The sequence below is a fragment of the Zophobas morio genome, unplaced genomic scaffold (genome assembly GCF_036711695.1).
Source record: "Zophobas morio isolate AGI-343-1 ecotype UQ-CSIRO unplaced genomic scaffold, CSIRO_AGI_Zmor_V1 ptg000014l, whole genome shotgun sequence".
Classification (NCBI taxonomy): Eukaryota; Metazoa; Arthropoda; class Insecta; order Coleoptera; family Tenebrionidae; genus Zophobas; species Zophobas morio.
In genome coordinates, this window is record NW_026972119.1 from 25,276,200 (window position 1) to 25,302,482 (window position 26,283).

The 26,283-nt window shown below is 28.3% G+C and overlaps 2 protein-coding genes across 4 annotated transcripts in view; one reads left to right on the forward strand and one right to left on the reverse strand.

Annotated features, from left to right (window-relative positions):
- LOC135128706 (uncharacterized) overlaps positions 1 to 26,283 on the forward strand; it is a 309,373-nt gene that overhangs the window by 165,384 nt on the left and 117,706 nt on the right. For all 3 annotated transcript variants that reach the window (XM_064055730.1, XM_064055731.1, XM_064055733.1), the window contains one exon: positions 19,174 to 19,307. In XM_064055730.1, the coding sequence (XP_063911800.1) occupies positions 19,174 to 19,307 (134 nt within the window). The remainder of the gene's footprint in view (positions 1 to 19,173; positions 19,308 to 26,283) is intronic.
- On the reverse strand, positions 2,347 to 3,283 carry LOC135129068 (uncharacterized). Its single transcript, XM_064056151.1, has 3 exons — positions 3,097 to 3,283; positions 2,824 to 3,048; positions 2,347 to 2,768 (listed from the first exon to the last, which is right to left on the reverse strand). The coding sequence occupies exons 1-3, from the start codon at positions 3,256 to 3,258 to the stop codon at positions 2,430 to 2,432; spliced, it is 726 nt and encodes a 241-aa protein (XP_063912221.1). The 5' UTR covers positions 3,259 to 3,283; the 3' UTR covers positions 2,347 to 2,429.

Below are 26,283 nucleotides of genomic sequence, written 5' to 3' on the forward strand. Positions count from 1 at the left end.
ATAAAATAACATAGTCCTACACATGTAGTTTACAACTCCGAATCGACTTTTCACCCGAAACGTCCAGATTTTTGGAAAAAAAATCAAAATTATAGAACAACATTTTGAAATTTAATTTTTAATCTGCTAACCAGAATGCTTTGAAATGTTGCAGATGTTTTAAGGCTATAAAGAGCATCATAAATCTTTAGTCAAAAAATATTTGCTTATCCCCTCCAAAAACTTGATGACGTCAGCTCAAAAGTTTGTGGAATAAATCATATCTAAAATGTACAAAATATGATGAGTCTGTACTTGTGATCTATCACTCCATTCATATTTTTTGGATTTGCATATACAGGGTGACTCAAAAAAATTAATGAATGCGTAAATATATTTTATTGATTTAATCAGGAACTGCAAAACGGAATGCTCTGACATCTTGCAGATGTTTTAAGGTTATAAAGAGCATAATAAATGTTTAGTCAAAATATATTTGCTTATCCCCTCCAAAAACTTGATGACGTCAGCTCGAAAATTTGCCGAATAAATCATATCTAAAATGTACAACATATGATCAGTCTGTACTTGTGATCTATCACTCCATTCATATTTTTTGGATTTGCATATACAGGGTGATTCAAGAAAATAAATGAAAGCGTAAATATATTTTACTGATTTACTCAGGAACTACAAAACCGAATGCTTCGAAATCTTGAAGATATTTTAAAATTATCATAAGCATGGTAAATTTTTGATCAAAACGTATTTGGTCGTCCCCCCTAAAAAATTTATGATGTCACCACAAAATTTTGCTGAAAAAATCCCATCTAAAATGTACAAAATATGGTGAGTCTCTTCTTGTGATTTATCATTCCATTCAAATTTTTTCGATTTGCATACACAGGGTGACTCAAAAAAATTAATGAATGCGTAAATTTATTTTATTGATTTAATCAGGAACTACAAAACCGAATGCTTTGAAATCTTGCAGATGTTTTAAGGTTATAAAGAGCATAATAAATTTTTAGTCAAAATATATTTTGTTATCTTCTACAAAAAACTGATGACGTCAGCTCAAAAGTTTGCCGAATAAATCGTATCTAAAATGTACAAAATATGATGAGTCTGTACTTGTGATTTATCATTCCATTCATATTTTTGGATTTGCATATGCAGGGTGACTCAAAAAAATTAATGAAGGCGTGAATTTATTTTATCGATTTAATCAGGAATTACAAAACCGAATGCTTTGAAATCTTGGGAATATTTTAAAGTTATTATAAGCATGGTAAACTTTTGTTCAAAATGTATTTGTTCATCCCTCCTAAAAAAATTGATGACGTCACCCTTAAATTTTGCTGAATAAATCCTATCTAAAATGCAAAAAATATGATGAGTTTGTACTTGTGATTTATCATTCCATTCATATTTTTTAGATTTTCTTAAGAGGTGGTTCAAAAAAATTAATGAAGTCAATTTATTTTATTGATTAAATTAAAGGCAACACAACCGTCAAGAATTAAAATAAAACCCAATGTTTTATATAATAAGCGGAAGTCGAAGCAATAAAACCGATGGTCGTTTTGTTTACAGTTTCTCTGTTTGACTCTCACGTATGCTGTTACGCCTGTCATCTTAAATTAAGAATGTTTATACATACACGATTTTCAGTTGCCTCTGATACGTATACGTGAGTAAATTGTTTCGTTATTTTATTGATTATTACAAATCAATATTCAAAACGACCCAATTCATTTTCCCGAAAATTTGAGAATATAATAATTTTATTCTTAGTATTACACTACATCTATCCCAACTGATATACGTGTCCTTGCAAAAATGTTGATGACGTCATCGCATTTTTTTTTTAAATTCCCACTACAAAAATGTAATTAGAAAAAAAACATAATAGGCATGCAGTCGTCAAGTTTCCGACAGCGAGGGAAGTACTGTCTAAACTCTTTAGACCAATTTTTTTAATATCACATGCTTGTCACAAACAAGGCATTATAGAGCTTCAATGAAAAAAAAAACTATAATTTATTAATACGAATAAAACAAAAAAAAGTAAAGATAGCTCGACAAGATTTTAACTCGCCACATTTTTCTGCTCCTTGATCATACTTAGTCATCAGCCTCTTCCCAAAATTATCATTGTCTCAATATAATCCAAGGATCACAAAAAAATATATTAACATACTGCTTGATGTATAACATGATAAGATTTTTAATTGTCTGCGAGTATTATGAGGCAGTTTTTCAAGGATAAGTACTCCACATTCACAGTACTTAAGTACCTTCACAAAATCAGTACTTAAGTGCGCAACATTCACGAAAAAAACTAACCACAATAATAATGACTCATTGTTTTCTAGAAAATATTTTATTACGAAGCATTTTAGAACACAATAATTTGATCTTGTTTTGACGCTCTCATCAATCAGCACTTAACCAAAAGTGACGACGTACTTCTCGGCAATACAAGTAAAAGTACTCTTGTGGTCATCGTAAGCGTAGCTGTAAGCATCCGGGCAGTTGCTTTTAAAGAAGGAGGGGTAGTCCACGGGCCAATCAGAAGACCTGCACGTCTCGGGAGTACCATGGTCTCCACGGCAACAGTACTCGTCGGTATTGAAAGCAAGACAAGCGGAATTACAAGCAATGTTGTACCCTTCCCCATTACGAACAACCAGTTCCCCGGGACAGATATCGTTGATGTTGGTAGCACAAGCGCACCTCTTGCAACTGTACTCGCTACCATCTCCTTGCCCATTGACCGGCTCCATCTAAAATTAAATTGTTTCCTGAAAAAAGGTGCCTACACTCCAGGATCGCACTTACCGCAATCCTGATGTTGTAACCATCGACTAGAGAAATGTCGTAGTAGTCGATGCCACCCCAACCCTTGAGGGTGATTTCGGCCAGGGACGCCGGTGGGACACCACCAGCCCCGCCGCACTCCACCTTGTTACCACAGTCGCCGGTTTGGCAGTGGCTGCTGCCGGCGTCGCACCAGGTGCGACCCCAGAAACGACCAGCCCAATCTTCCTCGGCTTGGAGGGTGACCTATGAAGGAATTAAACCTTGAGAAATCAAAAAAAGGGGTGTTTTTACGCTCTGTCCTTGGTTCAGGATGACTCCGCCGTTGTTAAGGTGCGTGTGGCCCGGATTTCCCTGGATTCCCACCCACACAGGGCCGGGCTCGTTGTTGATGATTTCGAATTCGACGGCGTGGGCCGCCGCCAACAGGGCGAAGATTGTAGCAAGAGCGAACATTTTGGCACGTTTGTGGTGGAAATCGGTCGCTGAAATTTTATATAGCGGCTTTATCTGGATTTTAAGTGTGTACTTGATATTTTTCTGGGAAGTGGTAATTTTAAAAGATAAAGAGCTGTTGCTTGGTGCAGGTGAAGTGGATCGGAGTTGTGGCGTAATGGGTATTGTTTGCGTCGATATCTGGCCACATGGAGGTGTGAAGACGGGAAAAAATCAATAAAAATAAAAATAGAGATGCTGGTTGAAGTGGTGGCATTGTTTTGATAATAATGTCAGAAGATTTTTCTTTAGAGTCAGAAAAATGTATATGTTGTAATTTTATAAAGTACATATAAACAACGCAACGATTTCGCAATAGTTGAAAACCTCTGGTTTAGTTCTGTTTAATCCGTTTTAATGCTTGTTATTCTATGGTGACGTAAAAAAAAATCTACTACATCTATTCGACATTTTTTTTTCTACTACTTGTGTTGGCCTGTTGCTATAAGCTTTCTAATCACTCGCTATTTGAACGACAACGAGTTGATTTGTTGTTGTTGATATTTATCATCAAAACCAAATCGTCTACATCCGTTCAAACCTTAACTACGCAATTACGCTATCCTTGCATCTAGATAATTACTGCACTAATATTATTAACCTTATTAGAGCTTACAAAGTAACGATTTTGCGTTTTATAGACAGGTTCTAGAACATCTCGTCCATCGATAATGCATGCAGATAAAACGAGATTGATTTTAAATGTCCTGGCGACAAGGTGAATGGAATTTCCAGACGGCTTCAGACACCTTATGAAAGAACTGCAAGCTGCCGCAGTCCTTTTCAAGTTTTCAGATGCAGTTTCTAAATGTTTTCTGCGCTTGAATGTCGACTTGGGAGCAGCAAAAGGAAAATCGGGGTTAAAGCACTTCGTTAGAGCTCGAAATGGATGTTCCAGATGTGCGAACTTGTTGACACTTGGCTATAAAAAGCACAAAAATAAAAAAGAAAATTTAGGTTATATCTGCTCTATGTGGTTTTGCTAGCGTGTTCGCTTTGTGCGCAACATGAATGTAGAAATGATTATTTTATTTTAGGAGTGGTCCAGGGCTCCAGCTTGGTCCGCTTTTATTCGTTTTGCGTATTAATGATGTTGTCAAGTGTATTTTCATTTTTATTAAAAAATAGTTGCCATGTAAAAACAGTTGTAATCCTAGATTGAATTATTTTTTAATATGAAATCCAACTTTGTTAATAGAGAGCGATGAGCAGGGCCACTTTTGACTTTGCTTTAAATTTTAGATTCTACCGATTGTCAAAAGACAATTCAATTCCCATTTTACAGTAAAGAAAATAAGTCGGTGAAATGGGGAAAGGAAGTAGGCGGGGCTGAGTTTAGCGTTTTTCTACAGAGTTTTAGAAGCAAGTAGTAGCCCCGCCCACCCACCCTTCTTCATTCAGCTGACTAATCTTAATATTGTTCAGTCTTATCTTAGCAATTACTAGCCCCGCCCGCCCACCCTCTACGTTCTTAGAAGGTCAGTCATCTGCCAAAATCCGTCTTATCTTAGCAGATACTATAGATAATTTTAAAGTGACGTCACCACATTGATGGGGATGATTTTATAAAGTTTGGTTAGCTTTTTACCATCTACACGATATTCATAACACATAAAATTTGACAACAATCAGTCTAGTAGTTTCGACGATTATGTATCCAACAAAAATCGACAGAAACAGCGGACTGACAAACAAACGGAGAGACGGAAACGGAAGACCTATTTTTTTCCATATAAATAAAAATTTGGTTTTTTATAAAATTTTGGGAAATGTGATTGGTGCGACAAAGGTCAGATTATTAGATTTGAAGGTCTAGTTTTACATTAATAAGTTGTTATTAAAAATGTGGTTCTGCACACGATTAAAAAAGAATTCCTGTTATTTTAAAAAATGAAAAATTGAAGAAACAAAAAGTTGAAAAAATTCAAATTGAGAAATCAAAAAAAAAGTAAAAATAAAGAAAATGGAAAACCGAAATGAGGGATTATAAATAAAAAATTTGAAGAAATGAAAAATTTAAGAATTAATAAAAAATAATTGAAAAATTGAAAAAAATCGTAAAATCGAAAAAGTGAAAAATTTTTAAAATTAGTATTATATAATTATTTAAAATGAAAACTTGAGAAATTAAGAAACTGAGAAATCGAAAATTGAAAATTAAAAAATTTAAACATTTTTCGTAGGAAAAAAAAGAAAAATTATAAAAGCAGAACATCGTAAAACCGAAAAATTGAAAACTCGTGAAATGCAAATCGAAAAATTGCAAAATCTAAAAATTATTTAAATTTGGGAAATTGAAAAATTAAAAAATGAAAACTCAAAGACTTGCATATCGTAAAATTGAAGAAACAAAAAAAAATCAAAAATTGCAAGTTCTCAGTGGAAAAATTGAAGAAAGAAAAAATTGAAAAAATTAAAATTAATAGAACGAAAATATAAAATCTAAGCATTGAAAAAGCCAGTATTTGAAAAAATAATGAAAATAGAAAAAGTGCAAATCTAAAAATTAAATATCAAAAAATTAAAAGATACAAAATGAAAAAACTGAAAAATTTGAACTCCAAAACCCAAAATATTGCAAATCGAAAAACTGAAGAAACGAAAATTGAAAAATCAAAGAATTGTAAACCTTAAGAAAATAAAAAACCGAAATGAGAAACTGCAATTCGAAAAGTTGCAGAAATGAAATATTAAAGAATTTCTAAATCTAAAAATTGAGAAACAAAAAAAATTAAATATCAAAAATCGCAAATCGAAAATTTGAAGGAAGATTGAAGTATCGAGTATTTGAAAAAATAAATAAAGTTAATTCATTGCGCTTGCCCTCCCGAAGTTGATTTTTTCAGAATAATTTAGCTTCACAGGGACGTCTGTAGGATTATTATAATAAATCAAATTCTAGTCGTCTTGCTGAACAATTTTGAAATGCGAGCGCAACGAGCACGTTCAGGTTTTAATATAAAAATTGGTCTAGAGTTACACGATTTTTATGACTCTATTTTATCAGTATAGATTTCAGTTTTTTGGGAGGGGTAAATGGATAAAATTTGATAAACGATTTTAATATGTTATTTTATTTTATAAAAATTAAAGCACACCTACTAAATACATTAAAAAAATGTAATCCTAGATTTAATTATTTGTTAATATAAAATCCAGCTTTGTTAATAGGCACAGGTGGCCAGGGCCATTTTGGCTTTGCTTTAAATTTTAGATTCTACCGCTTGTTAAAATAGAATTTAATTCCCATTTTATAGTAAATAAAATAAGTCGGTGAAGTGGGGAAAGGAAGTGGGCGGGGGTTTCTAACTGTTTTCTACAGACTCTTAGAAGCAAGAAGTAGCCCCGCCCACCCACCCTTCTCCATTCGGCTGACTATTTTTAATATTGTTCAGTTCTATCTTAGCAAGTACTAGCCCCGCCCACCCGCCCTCCATTTTTTAGAAGATATGTGATTTGCCAAAATCAGTCTTATCGTATCAGGTACTATGAATAATTTTAAGGTGACGTCACCACATTGATAGGAATGATTTTATAAAGTTTGGTTAGCTTTTTACCATCTACACGATATTCATAACATAACACATACAATTTGACAACAATCAGTCTAGTAGTTTCGACGAATATGTCCCCCAACAAAAATGGACACAAAGAGCGGACAAACAAACAGACGGACACACGGAAATGAAAGATCTATTTTGTTCCATAAAAATAAAAATTTGGAATTTTTAAAATTTTGGGAAATGTGATTGGTACGACAAATGTCAAATTATTAGATTTGAAGGTCAAGTTTTACATTAATAAGTTGTTATTAACAATGTGGTTCTACATACGATTAAAAAACAATTCCTGTTATTTTAAAAACAGAGACATTTTAAAATGGAAACTAGAATGTCTGCATATCGTAAAATTGAAGAACCAAAAAAATGTAAAAATAAAGAAAATGGAAAACCGAAATGAGACATTGTAAATCAAAAATTTGAAGAAATGAAAAATTTAAGAATTAATAAGAAATAATTAAAAAATGGGAAAAAATCGTAAAATCGAAAAAGTGAAAAATGTTTACAATTAGTATTATATAATTATTTAAAATGAAAACTAGAAAAACTGCAAATCCAAAATATTGAAGAAATGAAAACTTCAGAAATTAAGAATCTGAGAAATCGAAAATTGAAAATTAAAAAATTTTAATTAAACTGAAAAATTGCAAATCGAAATATTGGAAAATTCAAAAATTTAAACATTTCACGTAGAACAAAAAAAAGAAAAGATATAAAAGCAGAACATTGTAAAACCGAAAAATTGAAAAAATAAACAAAATTAATAATCGGACCGGTAAATTTTAAATCGAAAAATTGAAAAGTTAAAAACTGAAAACTCGTAAAATTTAAATCGAAAAATTGCAAAATCTAAAAATTGAAATATCCAGAAGTCGGGAAATTAAAAAATTTAAACATGAAAACTCAAAGACTTTCATATCGTAAAATTGAAGAAACAAAAAAATGAAAAATTAAAGAAACAAAAAGTTGAAAAAATTCAAACTGGGAAATCAAAAACATGTAAAAATAAAGAAAATGGAAAACCGAAATGACACATTGTAAATCAAAAATTTGAATAAATGAAAAATTTAAGAATTAATAATAAGAAATAATTGAAAAATGGAAAAAAATAGTAAAACCGAAAAAGTGATTTTTTTTTTTTAATTAGTATTATATAATTGTTTAAAATGAAAACTAGGAAAACTGCGAATCCGAAATATGGAAGAAATGAAAACTTGAGAAATTAAGAAACTGAGAAATCGAAAATTGAAAATTAAAAATTTTTAATTAAACTGAAAAATTGCAAATCGAAATATTGAAAAATCCAAAAATTTAAACATTTCACATAGAAAAAAAAAAGAAAAATTATGAAAGCAGAACATTGTAAAACCGAAAAATTGAAATAATAAAGAAAATTAATAACCGAACCGGTAAATTTTAAATCAAAAAATTGAAAAACTAAAAATTTAAAACTCGTGAAATGCAAATCGAAAAATTACAAAATCTAAAAATTTAAATATCCAGAAGTTGGAAAATTAAAAAATTAAAACTCAAAGACTTGCATATCGTAAAATTGAAGAAACAAAAAAAAATCAAAAATTGCAAGTTCTCGATCGTAAAATTAAAGAAACAAAAAAATGAAAAATTGACGAAACAAAACGTTGAAAAAATTCAAATCGAGAAATCAAAAAAAATGTAAAATTAAAGAAAATGGAAAACCGAAATGAGACATTGTAAATCAAAAATTTGAAGAAATAAAAAATTTTAAGAATTAATAAGAAATAATTGAAAAATGGAAAAAAATCTTAAAATGGAAAAAGTGAAACATTTTTTAAATTAGTATTATATAATTATTTAAATTGAAAACTATGTTTAAAAATTGCAAATCCGAAATATTGAAGAAATGAAAACTTGAGAAATTAAGAATCTGAGAAATCGAAAATTGAAAATTAAAAATTTTTAATTAAACTGAAAAATTGCAAATCGAAATATTGAAAAATCCAAAAATTTAAACATTTCACGTAGAAAAGAGAAGACAAATTTTAAAATCAGAACATTGTAAAACCGAAACATTGCAAAAATAAAAAAAATAATAACCAAACCGGTAAATTTTAAATCGAAAAATTGAAAAATTAAACATTGAAAACTCGTGAATTGCAAATCGAAAAATTGCAAAATCTAAAAATTGAAATATCCAGAAGTTGGGAAATTAAAAAATTAAAAATTAAAACTCAAAGACTTGCATATCGTAAAATTGAAGAAACAAAAAAAAATCAAAAATTGCAAGTTCTCGATCGTAAAATTGAAGAAACAAAAAAATGAAAAATTGATGAAACAAAAAGTTGAAAAAATTCAAATTGGGAAGTCAAAAAAATGTAAAAATAAAGAAAATGGAAAACCGAAATGACACATTGTAAATAAAAAATTTGAAGAAATGAAAAATTTAAGAATTAATAAGAAATAGTTGAAAAATGGAAAAAATCGTAAAATCGAAAAAGTGAAAAATTTTTAAATTAGTATTGTTATATAATTATTTAAAATGAAAACTAGAAAAATTGCAAATCCAAAATATTGAAGAAACGAAAACTTGCGAAATTAAGAAACTGAGAAATCGAAAATTGAAAATTAAAAAATTTTAATTAAACTGAAAAAATTGCAAATCGAAATATTGAAAAATTCAAAAATTTGAACATTTCACGTAGAAAAAAGAAGAAAAATTATAAAAGTAGAACATTGCAAAACCGAAAAATTGAAAAAATAAAGCAAATTAATAACCGAACCGGTGAATTTTAAATCGAAAAATTGAAAAATTAAAAATTGAAAACTCGTGAAATGCAAATCGAAAAATTGCAAAATCTAAAAATTGAAATTTCCAGAAGTTGGGAAATTAAAAAATTAAAATTAATGAAACAAAAAATTTAAAATCTAAGCATTGAAAAAGCTAGTATTTGAAAAAATAATGAAAATAGAAAAGCAAAATGAAAAAGTGCAAAATGAAAAAACTGAAAAATTTAAACTCCAAAACAAATCGAAAAACTGAAGAAACGAAAATTGAAAAATCAAAGAATTGTAAAACTTAAGAAAATAAAAAACCGAAACGAGAAACTGCAATTCGAAAAGTTGAAGAAATAAAATATTAAAGAATTGCTAAATCAAAAAATTGAGAAACAAAAAAAGTGGAATATCCAAAAATCGCAAATCGAAAATTTGAAGTATCGAGTATTTGAAAAAATAAATAAAATTAATACATTGGGCTTGCCCTCCCGAAGTTGATTTTTTGAGAATAATTTAGCTTCACAGGGACGTCTGTAGGATTATTATAATAGAACAAATCTAAGTAGTCTTGCAGAAAAAGTTTAAAATGCGAGCGCAGCGAGCACATTCAGGTTTTAATATAAAAATCTGTTTAGAGTTGCACAATTTTTATGACTTTATTTTATCAGTAAAGTAGATTGGCTCATAATTCATTTTTTTTTTTGAGTCAGCTTGTATAAAGTACTTATAACAATGACGTCATCATTTTTTTGGGAGATGTAAATGGACAAAATTTGATTAACGATTTTAGTATGTTATTTTATTTTATAAAAATTATAACACATTTACTAAGTACATAATTAAAAAAAAATGTAGTCCTAGATTTAATTATTTGTTAATACGAAATCGAACTTTGTTAATACGGACATAGGTTCTACCTCTCATCTAAAGAGAATTCAATTCCCATTTTACAATAAACAAAAAAATTTTAAATAAGGCAGTCAAATGGGGAAAGGAAGTGCGCGGGGCTGAGTTTAGCTTTTTTCTACAGTCTTAGAACCAAGCAGTAGCCCCGCCCACCCACCCCTCTCCATTCGGATAACTATTCTTAATATTGTTCAGTCATATCTTAGCAAGTACTAGCCCCGCCCACCCACCCATTATTTTTTTAGAAGGTGTCATCTGCCAAAATCAGTCTTATCGGATTAGGTACTATGAATAATTTTAAAGTGATGTCATCACATTGATGGGGGTGATTTTATAAAGTTTGATTAGACTTTTACCATCTAGACGATATTCATAACAACACACATAAAATTTAACAGTCTAGTAGTTTCGAAGATTATCTGCCCAACAAAAATTAACACAGACGGCGGACAGGCAGACAGACGGTAACGGGAGACCTATTTTCCCCCTTTTTTTTTAATCAGCTGACTACTCTTAATACTGTTCAGTTTTATCTTAGCAAATATTTGTCCCGCCCACCCACCCTCTATTTTCTTGGAAGGTATATCATCTGCCAAAATCAGTCTTATTTTAGCAGGTACTATGAATAATTTTAACGTGATATCATCAGATTGATGGGGATGTTTGACTAAGTTTAGTTAACTTTTTACTGTGTATACGATATTAATAACACACATATAAAATTTGACAATAATAAGTCTAGTAGTTTCAAAGATTATCTGCCCAACGATAATCCACACAGACGGCAAACAGACAGACAGACGGAAACGGGAGACCTATTTATTCCCTTTAAATAAAAATTTAGATTTTTTTAAATCTTGAGGAACGGGTCTTAAAAGCAAACGGTAACTCCGCCCACCCACCCTTCTCAATCGGGCTGACTATTCTTAATATTGTTCAGTCATATCTTAACAAGTACTAGCCCCGCCCACCCGCCCTCTATTTTTTTAGAAGATATGTCATTTGCCAAAATCAGTCTTATCATAGCAGATACTATAGATAATTTTAAGGTGACGTCATCATATTGATGGGGATGAATTGATAAAGTTTGGTTAGCTTTTTACCATCTACATGATATTCATGACACACATAAAATTTGACCTCGATCAGTCTAGAAGTTTCAAAGTTTGACATGACGTGTTTTTTTCCCTATAAATGAAAATTTGGAATATTTGAAATTTTGGGGAATGTTGGTACGACAAACGTCAGATTATTAGATTTGAAGGTTAAGTTTTCACAGAATTAAATTGTTATTAACAAAGTCGTTCTGCGCTCAATAAAAAACAATTGTCGTTGTTTTAAAAACTGAAAAATTTAAAAATGGAAACTAGAAGGTTGCATATCGGAAAATTATAGAAAAAAAATGAAAATTGAAACATTGCAAATAGAAAAATTGAAGAAACAAAAAATTGAAATTGAGAAAATAACAAATTATGAAATCGGCATTGAAAAATCCAAAAATTGTAAAAATAAAGAAAGTGAAAAACCGAATTGAAAAAATGAAAATTTAACAATCGAAAAATTGATAAATCGAATAAAATCGAAAAAGTGTTTTTTTTTTTAATATTTTTACATTTTTAAAATGAAAACTAGGCAGATTGTAAATCAAAAATAGAACTTGAAAAATAGAGAAACTGAGGAATCCAAAATTAAAAAATCTAGAAGTTGAAAAATTGAAAACTGAAAAATTGCAAATCGAAATACTTACTGAAAAATCCAAAAGTTGAAAAATTTCGCATAAAAAAGGGAAAACAAAATTAGAACATTGTAAAACCGAAAAACTCAAAAAATAAAGAAAATTAAAAACCGAAACGGAAAATTTTAAATCGAAAAATTGAAATATCCAAAGTTGGAAAATCGAAAAACTGAAAAATTTAAAAATGAAAGAAAACAGAGAGTTGCATATCGTATAATATCTAGAAGAAACAAAAACAACCAAAAATCGTAAGATCGAAAAATTAAACAAAAAATTGAAAAAAAAATAAATTTGAGAAAACAAAAAAATCTAAACAATGAAAAATCGAAAAATTTGGAAAACTAAAGAAAATAAAAACCGAAACGCGAAATGACATTTCGAAAATTTGAAGAAATGAAAAAGTAAAGAAACAAAAAAATGGAAAATTCGAAAATCGCAAATCGAGAATTAAAAAAAAACTAAAATTGAAAAAAATAAAATTGTAAATCGTTAATTTGTAATGTATTCCTGTTTTTACACTTTGTTATTTCAATTATGTGAAACTGATTGATACATTTTGCTGGTTTTACCGTCTACATATTTCATTGTCACTCTAATTTTTGCATATAAACGCATTCCTAGAATCTCAGAACACAGATAACTAACTACAAAATACCCAACTATTTGTTTGCATGTTAGAATTTTTATTATGTTGTTGTCAAACAATGTTAAGTGTTGATTGTTAAACCACGACTTGTTTAACATTTTAAAAGAACCTCCGGTTCTACGAAAAGCGTCGTCGTTCCGTGTTTCGCAATCGTTAAGATAAGAAAAATCCACGATTTAGAAAAAAATTCCTCCTATCAGTAATAGTTACATCCAATTATTGCGGCAAAAACGTAGAACGTCACCTCTGGAATTTTTTGCTTTCCGTCCATTAATTTTCTCTTTTTTAATTTAATGACAAAAAGTGCTCAGATTCTTTGATCTCTTCCAATTCGAGCTCTCCTTTGTGCCGTTTCATTTGCATGCATTGCCTTCACTTACAGCCCCTGAAAGTAGGGTCGTCATTTCGGCGCAAAATTTCGTTATAGATTAAGCTCAGGCTCTGGTGCGATGCGTAATATTATATTTTAGCCTGAAACGACACGAAGAAATACTAGAATGCGAAATTCCAAAACACTCTATTTTAACTTGAAATGTCTAAAATTGTTTACGTGCTTAAAATTATCTTATCACGCATTATCTAAAAATAAAAACACACTAGATACTTGTTTCTTGTTTTGCCACAGAATTGGTACCTGAGTATCCAAGTAAGTATATTTTGAATATCTAATTCTGTGGAAACCGGTCAACTTCAGTACAAACCAGAATCGACTCACTATCTCAGTCAAAATCAATTATGATTATTCTTTGATCAACCTCCGTCGACAATAATCCCTCTACCTGAAAATAAATTCATCTTTGGCTCGTCCGACAGCGTTCAAAGTTTAAAGGTAACGAGGCTAATAATAATAACATTCGCCATTACATTTCCCCGGAGGACAAACACACAACTTTGAAATAAATAAGTCTTTGGCCAAAACGTACTTCGGTCGAATCAAATTGGCCGTGGACGAACAATAATAATAATAATAATCATAACGAATTTTTATGACTCCGAATTGAGATTTTCCCCGAAACGTCCAGATTTGGAAAAAAAAAACAAAATTAGGAAACAACATTTTGACATTTAATTTTGAATTTCAATCGCCAAATTTTTTCACTCACACCCAGTATTTTTATTAGTACCGTATCTTACTCTGTTTTTGTTCGTGTTCTTCTAACGTGTTTTTAAAAAAGTAACTTATAATTAACTTTAAATTTCGAAAATAGAAAAATTCAAATGTAGAAGAACTGAAAAGTCGAGAAATCGAAAAACCAAAAATTTTAAAAATTGAAAACTTCAAATATCGAAAAGTTGAAATATTGTGAAAACCGAAAGTTCAAAAAACGAAAAATTGAAAATCCAAAAAGTAAAAAGTCGAGAAATTGAAAAATCCAGAACGTGAAAAATCCAAAAATCGAAATACTAAAAAATCCCAAAATTGAATCGAAAAACCGAGAAAACTCACAAAATTGAACGAAATATCCAAAAATTGGGAAATTAAAAAATTGAAAAATTGGGAAATCGAAAACCCGAAAAATTGCAAACCTAAGGAATCTAAAAATTGAAAAATCTGGAGCCTGAAAAATCGAAAAATTGAGGAACTGAAAAACTGAAAAATCGAAACCTTCGCAAGTCGAAAATGGGAAAACCAAAAAATAGATTAATTGGGAAATCGGAAAACTGAAAATTCAGTAACGTCAAAATTTGAAAATTTAAAAAATTGGAAAATTGAAAAATCGGAAAATTCAAAAATCGAAAAATCGGAAAACTGAAAATTTAGCAACGTCAAAATTTGAAAAATTGTAAAATAGAAATACTGAAGAACTGGAAAATCAAAAAATTCAGAAATCGAAAAACCTAAAATTTAAAACATTGAACAATTGAAATATCGCAAAATTGAAAAATGGAGAAATCCAAACATCAAAGAATCAAAAAAGAAAAATTCGAAAATCTAAACCTTAAACTGAAAAATCGACAAATTGAAACTCCAGAATTTAAAAAAATTGAAAAATCGGATAACTAAAAAATCGAAACATCGAAAAATTGGAAAATCGAAAAACCCAGAAATCTAAAAATCGAAACATCGAAAAATAGAAAAAAATTGAGAAATTGATAAATTGAGAAATTGAGCAATCAAAACATCTAGCCTAAAATTTAACGAAAAATTGAAGGGGTGGGAACCTAAAAACTGCAAACTGAAAAATTTTAAAATAGGAAAATCGACGAATTGGAATCGATTGGCCTGAAAATTTGAAGAATTGAATAAACGAAAAATTGGAAAATCGGAAGAAACAACAAAAATTAAGGAAATGAAAGAACAAAAAATTGTGATGTATAATAATCGAGAAAATGAAAAATAAAAATTCAGGAAAATGCAAAATAAAAATCGGGGAGTTGAAAAATTGATGGGATGGAAAATCGAAAAAGGGCACAATTAAAAATCGAGAATGTGAAAAATGGAAAAATGAGAAATTGTAATATTGAAAATTTGGAAAATTTGGAAATTGACAAATTGTAAAATTGAAAAATCAAAAATAAAAAAACGAAAAAGTGTATAATAAAAAAATGTACAAAGTGAAAATCAAACTTGAAAATTTGAACAAAAATTGCTAAAAACCTGAAAATTTGAAAATTTTAATAAAGGAAATCAAAAAAAGGAAAAGTGTGAAATAAAATCGAAAAAGTCAAAAATTAAAAAATCGGGAAAATGAAAAATAAAAATCGGAAACAAAAAATTGGAAAAGGGAAAAATGAAAAATTGAGAAACTGAAAAAATCGAAAAATGAAAAACTGTGATATTAAAAAATTGCCAAATTGAAAACTGATGCAAACCGAAAAATTGAAAATTTTGGAAATCGAGAAATTATAAAATTGAAAAATCAAAAATAAAAAACGAAAAATTACAAAATGAAAACTTGAAAAATATTAAGAATCGAAAAAGTGAATATTCAAAAAAAAAGAAATATGTATTATGAAATAGAAATATTTAAATTTAAAAAAATTGAAAAATCGGAAAACTGAAAAATCGAAACATCGAAAAATTGGAAAATCGAAACATCGAAAAATTGGAAAATCGAAAAACCGAGATATCCAAAATCGAAACATCAAGAAATAGAAAAAAATTGAGAAATTGAGCAATCAAAACATCCAAACATTTGAATTCGATAAATCGAGAAATAAAAAAATTTAAAAATTTTAAAAGAGAAAAATTAAAACATCGAAAAGTTGAAAAAAAATTAAGAAATCGAAGTATAAAACTGTCGAAAATTTGAGAAATCTAAAGTTTAACGAAAAATTGAAGATCCAAAAAGTAAAAAAGGGGTGGAAACCCAAAAACCGCAAAAATTTTAAAATTGGAAAATCGACGAATTGGAATCGATTGGCCTGAAAATTTGAAAAATTGAATACACGAAAAATTGGAAAAACGAAAGAAACAACAAAAATTAAGGAAATGAAAAAACAAAAAATTGCATGAAAAATAAAAAATCAGGAAAATGCAAAATAAAAATCGGGGAGTTGAAAAATTGAGGGGACGGAAGATTAAAAAAGGGCACAATTAAAAATCGAGAATGTGAAAAATGGAAAAATGAGAAATTGTAATATTGAGAAATTGGAAAATTTGGAAGTCCACAAATTGGAAAATTAAAAAATCAAAAATAAAAAAACGAAAAAGTTTATGATGAAAACTTGAAAAACGTCAAAAGTGCAAATCAAACAAGAAAATTTGAAGAAACGAAAATTTGAAAAATCGAAAGATTAAAAATTGAAAAACTTAAAATTCGAAAAAGTGAAGAAATATGTATTGTAAAATCAAAATATTGAAAATTAATGAAACTGAAAAATTGGAAGACTGGAAATCCAAAAACTGCAAAATGAAAAGTTTTAAACGTGGAAAATCATGGAATTGAAAAATGAGAGAAACTGAAAATTCGAAAAATTGTAGAAACGAAAAATTGAACAATCGAAAAAAACAACAAAAAATAAAGGAATTGAAAAAATGAAAATTTGTGACCTAAAATCGAGAAAATGAAAATTAAAAAAATCGGGAAAATGAAAAATAAATATCAAGAACTTGAAAATTGAGGAAACGGAAAATTGAAAATGACAAAAATTAAGAACTGAGAATGTGAAAAATCGAAAAATTGAAAAATTTAGAAGTCAAGAAACTGTAAAATTGAAAAATCAAAAATAAAAAACGAAAAAGTTTATGATGAAAACTTGAAAAACGTCAAAAGTGAAAATCAAACATGAAAATTTGAAGAAACGAAAATTTGAAAAATCGAAAGATTAAAAATTGAAAAACTTAAAATTCGAAAAAGTGAAGAAATATGTATTGTAAAATCAAAATATTGAAAATTAGAGAAACTGAAAAATTGGAAGACTGGAAATCCAAAAACTGCAAAATGAAAAATTTTAAACGTGGAAAATCATGGAATTGAAAAATGAGAGAAACTGAAAATTCGAAAAATTGAAGAAACGAAAAATTGAAAAATCGAAAAAAACAACAAAAAATAAGGGAATTGAAAAAATGAAAATTTGTAACATAAAATCGAAAAAATGAAAATTAAAAAAATCGGGAAAATTAAAAATAAATATCGAGAACTTGAAAAATTGAGGAAACGGAAAATTGAAAATGACAAAAATTAAGAACTGAGAATGTGAAAAATCGAAAAATTGAAAAATTTAGAAGTCAAGAAACTGTAAAATTGAAAAATCAAAAATAAAAAACGAAAAAGTTTATAATGAAAACTTGAAAAACGTCAAAAGTGAAAATCAAACATGAAAATTTGAAGAAACGAAAATTTGAAAAATCGAAAGATTAAAAATTGATTAACTTAAAATTCGAAAAAGTGAAGAAATATGTATTGTAAAATCAAAATATTGAAAATTAAAGAAACTGAAAAATTGGAAGACTGGAAATCCAAAAACTGCAAAATGAAAAATTTTAAACGTGGAAAATCATGGAATTGAAAAATGAGAGAAACTGAAAATTCGAAAAATTGAAACGAAAAATTGAAAAATCGAAAGAAGCAACAAAAAATACAGAAATTAAAAAAATGAAAATTTGTGACATAAAATCGAAAAAATGAAAATTAAAAAAATCGGGAAAATGAAAAATAAATATCGAGAACCTGAAAAATTGAGGAAACGAAAAATTGAAAATGACAAAAATTAAAAACTGAGAATGCGAAAAATCGAAAAATGAGAAACTGTAATATCGAAAAATTGCAAAATTAAAAAATTGCAAATCGAAAAATTGAAAAATTTAGAAGTCAAGAAACTGTAAAAAAATGAAAAAAAAAGAAATAAAATATTGAAAATTAAAAAAACTGAAAAATTGGAGGACTAGAAATCCAAAAACTGCAAATTGAAAAATTTTAAACGTGGAAAATCATGGAACTGAAAAATGAAAGCCTGAAAATTGAAAAATTCAATAAATAAAGAATTGTAAATCGAAAGAAACAACAAAAAATAAAGGAAATGAAGAAACCAAGAATTGTGTTATAAAATGGTGAAACGTCGAGAAAACATAAAATTAGTCATTCGCCAGATGGATCTCTTTACTGCGATATCAGCAAAAAATCTCTAAATCGAATCTTACAATTATCTAAAACTGAATATGTTATACCGGACTTCAAGAGCGAGGAAAGTGCTGTCTAAATAACTTTAGACCAGTTTTTATAATTCACCAATTTACATTGAGTATCAAAAATAAAACACCGATAACTTTCGAATAATTTTGAATGTGTTGTGCTGATTTTTTTTAATTCCACCAATATTTTCTATTTTGACAAAATGACGAAAGAATCGAAACTTAGAGAGTTATACAAAACAACTAAAATTTGAAGCCTCTTTTATCACGGGGTGTGTGAAAAAAATTAATCAATGAGTCAATTTATTATTGATCAAATTAAGAACGAGCCACCCCATTTTCTGGAAAATGTGAGAATGCGCTCGTCTTTATAACAATAAAGTAATGATAAGGTATGAATTATAATAATAATATTCAGAATATTTTGTTCAATGGAGGCTTATGAATAATTTTAGTCATCTGTTTTGGGGCGATAAACTCATTCAAATCAAACAAATGTCTACGTGACATTCTTCCGATGTAATGTATTCCCGTTGATAACGTGCTGTAAATATTTTTTTTTACATTAGTAGAAATTGTATTAAAAAATCCATTGCGCGTTACAGAAATAAAATATCTTAATAAATGATTGAGTAAACAGGAGCTCTTTTGTTTAGGCTCGTTTTTTGCGTTGAGACTAAGACCTCGTGTTTCTTTGCAGGGAGATTCAAGCTGCGTCTGGAGAGTGGATGAACGAGTTCGTGCGGAGACCCAGCAGGAGACGGGACAACAGGGTGTACGTACCGGCCGCCGACATCATCAAGCGGACGATCCGCCGGTCATGGACGATTTCAAGTTAGTAAAAGTTATGCGAATCTGGGTTCACGGAGGAGTGAGATAATGCTTTTTTCTTGTACGGCTGGGTCGGCGGATGGAATAATTAACGGTGGAGCAGTTTCGTGGGTGGGTTAGGGTTACCGCACTGCTTGTCACCCAAGGTGGGTCGACGAGCAGGTCGGTGTGGAGGTGAGAATGGATAGCGACATCTGGTGAGTGTCCACCACGGTCGGTCGTCACACATGAACTGGATTTTGTTGCTATAGTAGCTATGTTATCGTTGTTTGTTCATTTCTAGCTGTTGGGTTTATCTGGTGCACCAATTAGTTTTTAATGATTTGTTATCGCTTGTAATGTTTGTGTTTTTAACGATTTTAATTAATAATGAACTATGAACTCTCAAATATGTGGGCACTGATAAGCTAGCAGTCAACAATGCTGATTTGGGAATTTCGTGTTTATTCACATTGGGTAAAAAGTCGCTACTTCGTCGCTATTTTGTATAGGGTGAGTCACTAAACACACTATTTATTATCAGTTGATATCGAGGAGAGCATGCTTAGTGATTCACCCTGTATATATTTTACGTACGGTGTATGCCAATAGGATAAAGGGAAAAATAGTACTAGAGAGAGAGGGTTTTTTAATAAAGAATTTTAAACATATTTCAGTTTTTATGTCAAAAATAGCCACATTTAAAAATCTCAACTCCGACAATATTTAAGTAAATATTATGGATATCTGGGATTGACAAACTTGAGAGTGAAAATGAAATCACCATGTTTTAGAACATTTTAACACCAAACTAATTGAAGATTTTTGCAATGATGGCTTTATTTTTATACACTACGACTTATTAATTTGACCCCATTTGACTTACATTTCTGTTTAGAAAATTTATAGACTGGAAAAATGTATTCATTGGTTCAGTTTTTTATTCGTAGTGGGAAAGATTCCAGAAATCTTTCGGAAATTCCTCTTTTAATCTTTTCTTGGTAGTAGAGCTACTAGTTGTCCGAAATTTGCATAAGGGAGTATTAAAAATTTAATTTTTGCGATTTTTGAAGTTTTCCACTTTTCAAATCATAGATTTTTTGACTTTTGAGTGTTTCAATTTGTCTGTTGTTCTATTTTTCGACATTTCAGTTTTTGAATTTTTCGATTCTGAAGTTTTTGGGCTTTTCAATTTCCGATTTTTAATTTTTCGATTCAGCAGGTTTTAAATTCTTCAGTTTTTAGATTTTTCAATTATCGATTTTCATCTTTTCGATTTTTCGGATTTTTTGATTATTCCACTTTTCGATCTATTTTTTTTTTATTTTTGAGTGTTTCAATCTGTTTTTCGTTTTTATCAGTTCTGCGATTCTTCTGTTCAATTTTTTAATTATTCCACTCCAATTATTCATTTTTTTTTTAGTTTGAGTGTTTAGATTTTTTAGATTTTTGAATTTTTGTATTTTTCAATATTTCAGTGTTTCAGTTTTTCGATTTTTCAAGTTCTCAATTAATCACTTCGAATTTTCAATTTTTCGATTCTTCAATTTTTCGATTGTTTAATTCGCGAGTTTTCCCTTCTCGATTTTATAGTTCTCGAGTTTCAATTCTTCGATTTTGCTGTTTCACAGTCATGCAGTTTTCAATTTTTTTGATTTTTCGCCCTTTCGATAATTTTTTATTTTTGGTTTTTGCAATTTTTAGAGTTTTCAGTTTTCGATTTTTAAATTATTCCACTTTTTTGGTTCTTCGATTTTTCGACATTTCACATTTTGAATTTTTCGATTGTTTAGTTTCTGGATTTTCCAGTTTTGGATTGTCATTTTTTTTCCATTCTTCGATTTTTTTTACTTTTGTGTATTGCGGTTTTCAGTTTTGGGTTTTTCATTTTTTTATTATCCAGTGTTTCAGTTTTACAACCTATGAATTATACATTCTCTATTTCACAATTCTTCGATTTACCAACTTTTCAGTATTTCAATTTTTGAATTTTTCGATTCTTACATTTTTGATTTCTCAGCTGTTTGATTCTTAAGATTTTAAATTATTGAATTATCCAATTTTCGAGTCTTTTGGAGTCTTGGATTTTTTGATTGTTAGGTTTTTTGATGTTTCAATTAGTCTCTTTTTCAGTTTTTGAATTTGGGAGTTATAAAAAATCTCGTGAGATAATTTTCGAAACTCGTTTATATTTTATATTGTTCAGTTTTTGGATTTTTCATATTTTTTATTTTTCAGTAGTTTAATTTTTCAATGTTTCGATTTTTCAACTTTTCTGTTTCAGTTCTTGATTTCTCAATTTTTCGATTTATCAGTTTTTGGATTTGGGAGCTTTCGATTTTTTAATTGTTCCACTTTTCGAATCTTCACCTCTTTGATTTTAGAGTGTTTCAATTTATCGAATTTTAATCTTGGAATTTTTCGATTCTTTAGTTTTTGCATTTTCCAGTTTTCGATTTTTTAATTTTCATTTTCCATTTTTTCAATTTTTGATTTTTCGTGTTTTTTTTATTTTTCAGTATTTCAATTTTCAAATTTTTCAGTTATTCAGGTCTCCAGTGTATCAATTTACCTGTTTTTGGATTCTGTCAAGTTTCCGATTCCTCAGTTTTGATTTTTAATTTTTCTCGTTTTCAGTATTTCAAATTTTGAATTTTTTGTTTTTTCGATTTTAGAGTGTTTCGATTTGTATATTATCCGGTGGTGTCAATTTTTCGATTGTTCAGTTTTTGGATTTTTCATATTTTTTATTTTTCAGTATTTTAATTTTTGAAATTGTCGTTACAATTTTTGTTTCTTAAGATTTTAAATTTTTGAATTATCCCATTTTCGATTTTTGGAGTCTTAGATTTCTTGATTTTTAGGTTATTCGATGTTTCAATTTTTCTGTTCTTCAATTTTTGGCTTTGCGAGTTTTCAATTTTTCAATTGATCCACTTTTCGAAACTTCGACTCTTTTATTTTTGAGTACATTACAATTTTGGAGTTTTTGATTCTTGAGTTTTCACATTTTCCAGTTTTTAATTTTTATTTTCGAATTTCTCAATTTTTGATTTTATTTTTATTTTTCAGTGTTTCAATTTTGAAATTTTCCGATTCTTCACTTTTTGGGTCTTCCATATTTTTTATTTTTCAGTACATATTTTAATTTTTGAATGTTTCGATTTTTCGACTTTACTAGTTACTCAGTTCTCGATTTCTCAATTTTTCGATATTTCACTTTTTAAATTTTTCGATTTTTTTACTGATTTTTTAGTTATTCATTTTTTCGATTTTTCGAGTCGATTTCTCAAGTCCTCGATTTTTTGTTTTTTGATTTTCTGTTTTAAATGTTTCGTGTTCTCTATTTTTGAAATTTTTATTTAAAGATAGGACTTATCGAAGAAACGAGGCCCGAATTAACTTTTGCGAATTGAAGTCTATCTGAGTTTTTTTCAATTCTTCAGTTTTTAGATTTTTCATATTTTTTATTTTTCAGTATTTTAATTTTTGAATATTTCGATTTTTCAACCTTCCTGTTATTCAGTTCTTGATAGGTCAATTTTTCGATTTTTTAATTTGTTTAACTATTCAGGATTTAATTTTTGAATTTTTTGATTCTTCAGTTTTACGACTTTTCAAATTTCGAGATTATACTTCTTGATTTTCAATTTTCAATTATTCCATTTTCGATTTTTGGGGTCTCGATTTTTTGGGTTTTGGCTTTTCGATGTTTCAAATTTTCTATTGTTCAAGTTTTGGATTTAGGAGCTTTCGATTTTTCAATTATTCCTCTTTTCGAATCTTCGACTCCTTGATTTTTAATTTGTCTGTTTTTCGATTTTTCGACATTGCGATTTTTAATTTTTCGATTCTTCAGTTTTTGCATTTTCCAGTTTTCAATTTTTTAATTTTAGTTTTCATTTGGCAATTTTTCAATTTTTGATTTTTCACTATCTCAATTTTCAAAATTTTCGATTCTTCAGTTTTAGACTTTTTAAATTTTCAGTTTCCGATTTGTCAGCTTTTCGATTTTTCAATTATTCAATTATTCAGTTTTGGATTTTTCAGTTTTTCAATTCTTCGATTTTTCAGTTTTTCGACTCTTCGATTTTTTTACTTTTCAGTTTGTCTTCTTTTCGATTTTGTCAACTTCTTCAATTTTTGTTTTTTTTTATATTTTTTAGTATTTTATTTATATTTTTAAATTTTCAATGTTTCAATTTTTTCATTTGTCGATTTCTCAGTGTTTCAATTTTTTTAATTTTTCAGTATTTAATTTTTGAATTTTCCGATTTCTCAATTTATCGATTCTAAAGATTTTCAATTTTTGAATTATTGCATTTTCGATTTTTGGAAGTTTTCGATTTTTCAGTTGTTCTACTTTTCGAATCTTAAACGCTTTGATTTTTGAGTGTTTCGTATTCCTTGTTTTTCGATTTTTCGTCATTTCAATTTTGGAATTCTTCAATTCATTTTTTGTATTTTCACTTTTTTTCACTTTTTCAATTTTTGATTTTTGATTTTTCAGTATTTCAGTTTTCAAATTTTTCGATTTTTTTCAATTTTTCATTTTTCCCACTTTCTGATTCTTCGATTTTTTTTACATTTGTGTTTCAGTTGGCTGTTTTTCGATTTTGTCAACTTTTCGATTCTCCAGGTTTGGATTTTTTAATTTTCCTCTTTTTCAATAATTTAAATTTTTAAGTTCTTGATTTTTCAATTGTTCTACTTTTCAATTCTTTGATTTTTGAATATTTTAATATTTTTCAGTATTTTAATTTTGAATCTTTCGATTTTTCAACCTTTCCATTTTTCGATTTTTCAATTTTTCGATTCTTAAGATTTTCGATTTTTGAATTATTGCATTTTCGATTTTTGGAATCCCCGATTTTTTGATTTTTGGGATTTGGGAGTTTTTGATTTTCAACTCTTTGATTTTTGAGTGTTTCGTATTCCTTGTTTTTCGATTTTTCGTCATTTCAATTTTGGAATTCTTCGATTCTTCATTTTTTGTTTTTAGACGTTTTAGATTTTCAGTTTTCGATTTTTTAATCTTCGGTTTTTTTCAATTTTTCATTTTTCCCACTTTCTGATTCTTCAATTTTTTTTACTTTTGTGTGTTTCAGTTCGTCTGTTTTTCGATCTTGTCAACTTTTCGATTCTCCAGGTTTAGATTTTTTAATTTCTCTCTGTGTTTCAAAATGTTCAATTTCTAACTTCTCGATTTTTCAATTGGTCCACTTTTAGATTCTTTGATTTTTTGATTTTTGAATATTTTATTATTTTTCAGTATTTTAATTTTTGAATCTTTCGATTTTTTTAACTTTCCATTTTTCGATTTTTCAATTTTTCGATTCTTAAGATATTCGATTTTTGATTTGTTCTATTTTCCATTTTTGGAGTCTTCGATGTTTTGATTTTTGGGTTTTCCATGTTTCAATTTTTCTATTCTTCAGTTTTTGGATTTGGAAGTTTCCGAATTCTCAATATTTCGATTCTAAAGATTTTCAATTTTTGAATTATTGCAGTTTCGTTTTTTGGAATTTCGGATTTTTGGTTTTTAGGATTTGGCAGTTTTCAATTTTAAACTCTTTTATTTTTGAGTGTTTCGTATTCCTTGTTTTTCGATTTTTCGTCATTTCAATTTTGGAATTCTTCGATCGTTCATTTTGTGTTTTCCATTTTTTCAATTTTTCAATTTTTGATTTTGATTTTTCAGTATTTCAGTTTTCAAATTCTTCCGATCTTCAGTTTTTAGACGTTTTCGATTTTTTAATTTGCGTTTTTTTTTCAATTTTTTCATTTTTCCCACTTTCTGATTCTTCAATTTTTTTACTTTTGTGTGTTTCAGTTCGTCTGTTTTTCGATTTTGTCAACTTTTCGATTTTCCAGGTTAAGATTTTTTAATTTTTCTCTTTTCCAATATTTTCAATTTTTCAGTTATTCCACTTTAGATTTTTTAATTTTTGAATATTTTGTTATTTTTCAGTATTTTAATTTTTTAATCTTTTAATTTTTAGCCTTTCTATTTACCGATTTTTCACTTTTTGGATTCATAAGATTTGATTTATTCTATTTTCCATTTTTGGAGTCTTCGATGTTTTCATTTTTGGGTTTTCGATGTTTCAATTTGTCTATTCTCCAGTTTTTGGATTTGGGAGTTTTCAATTTTTTGCATTTGCCAGCTTTTAATTTTTCATTTTCCAATTTTTCAATTTTTGATTTTTCACTATTTCAATTTAAAAATTTTTTAATTCTTCAGTTTTTAGATTTTTCAGTTTGTAGACTTTTTAAATTTTCAGTTTTCGATTTTTTAGTTTTTCAAGCCTTCGATTTTTTACTTTCGAGTGTTTCAATTGGTCTATTTTTCGATTTTGCAACGCTTCGATTTTTCAATTTTGGCGTTCTCAGTTTTTCTTTCTTTCAATAAATCTCAAATTTTGAGTTTTTAGATTTTTAACTCTTCAGTATTAAGTTTTTGATTTTTGAATTATTCAATTTTTCGATTTTTCGAGTTTCATTTTCTTATTTTTTTGGATTTTTCGATTTTTCAGTAATTATTCCACTTTTTGATTCTTGGAATGTTTCGTTTTGTCTATTTCTGAATTTTATATTTTTCGATTTTTTTTTATTATTTGGATTTCCAATTATCCGATAGATTTTAGAAATTTTGGGTGTAAAATTAATGTTTGTTTTTAAATTCTGAACATGAAAATCTAAAAAAAATTTGGGGGTAATTTTCGTAATTTTCATAAGAGGGAATGTTGAAATATTGACGTAAGTGCTGGATTTGTTCATTCTTATCACTACGAATTATTAATTTGGCCACACTTTATTTACATTCCTCTTTAAAAAAAATTGATCGTTTCCTAGATGGACAGTCGATTGTGAAAAATGTCCAAACCCACACTGAAGCTCAGGGAATTAACATAATATTAATTAATATAACATTGATAATTAAAAAAGATTTCAGTTAGATATGCAAAACAATAAGGTGTGCCAAATTAATGAGCTGTAA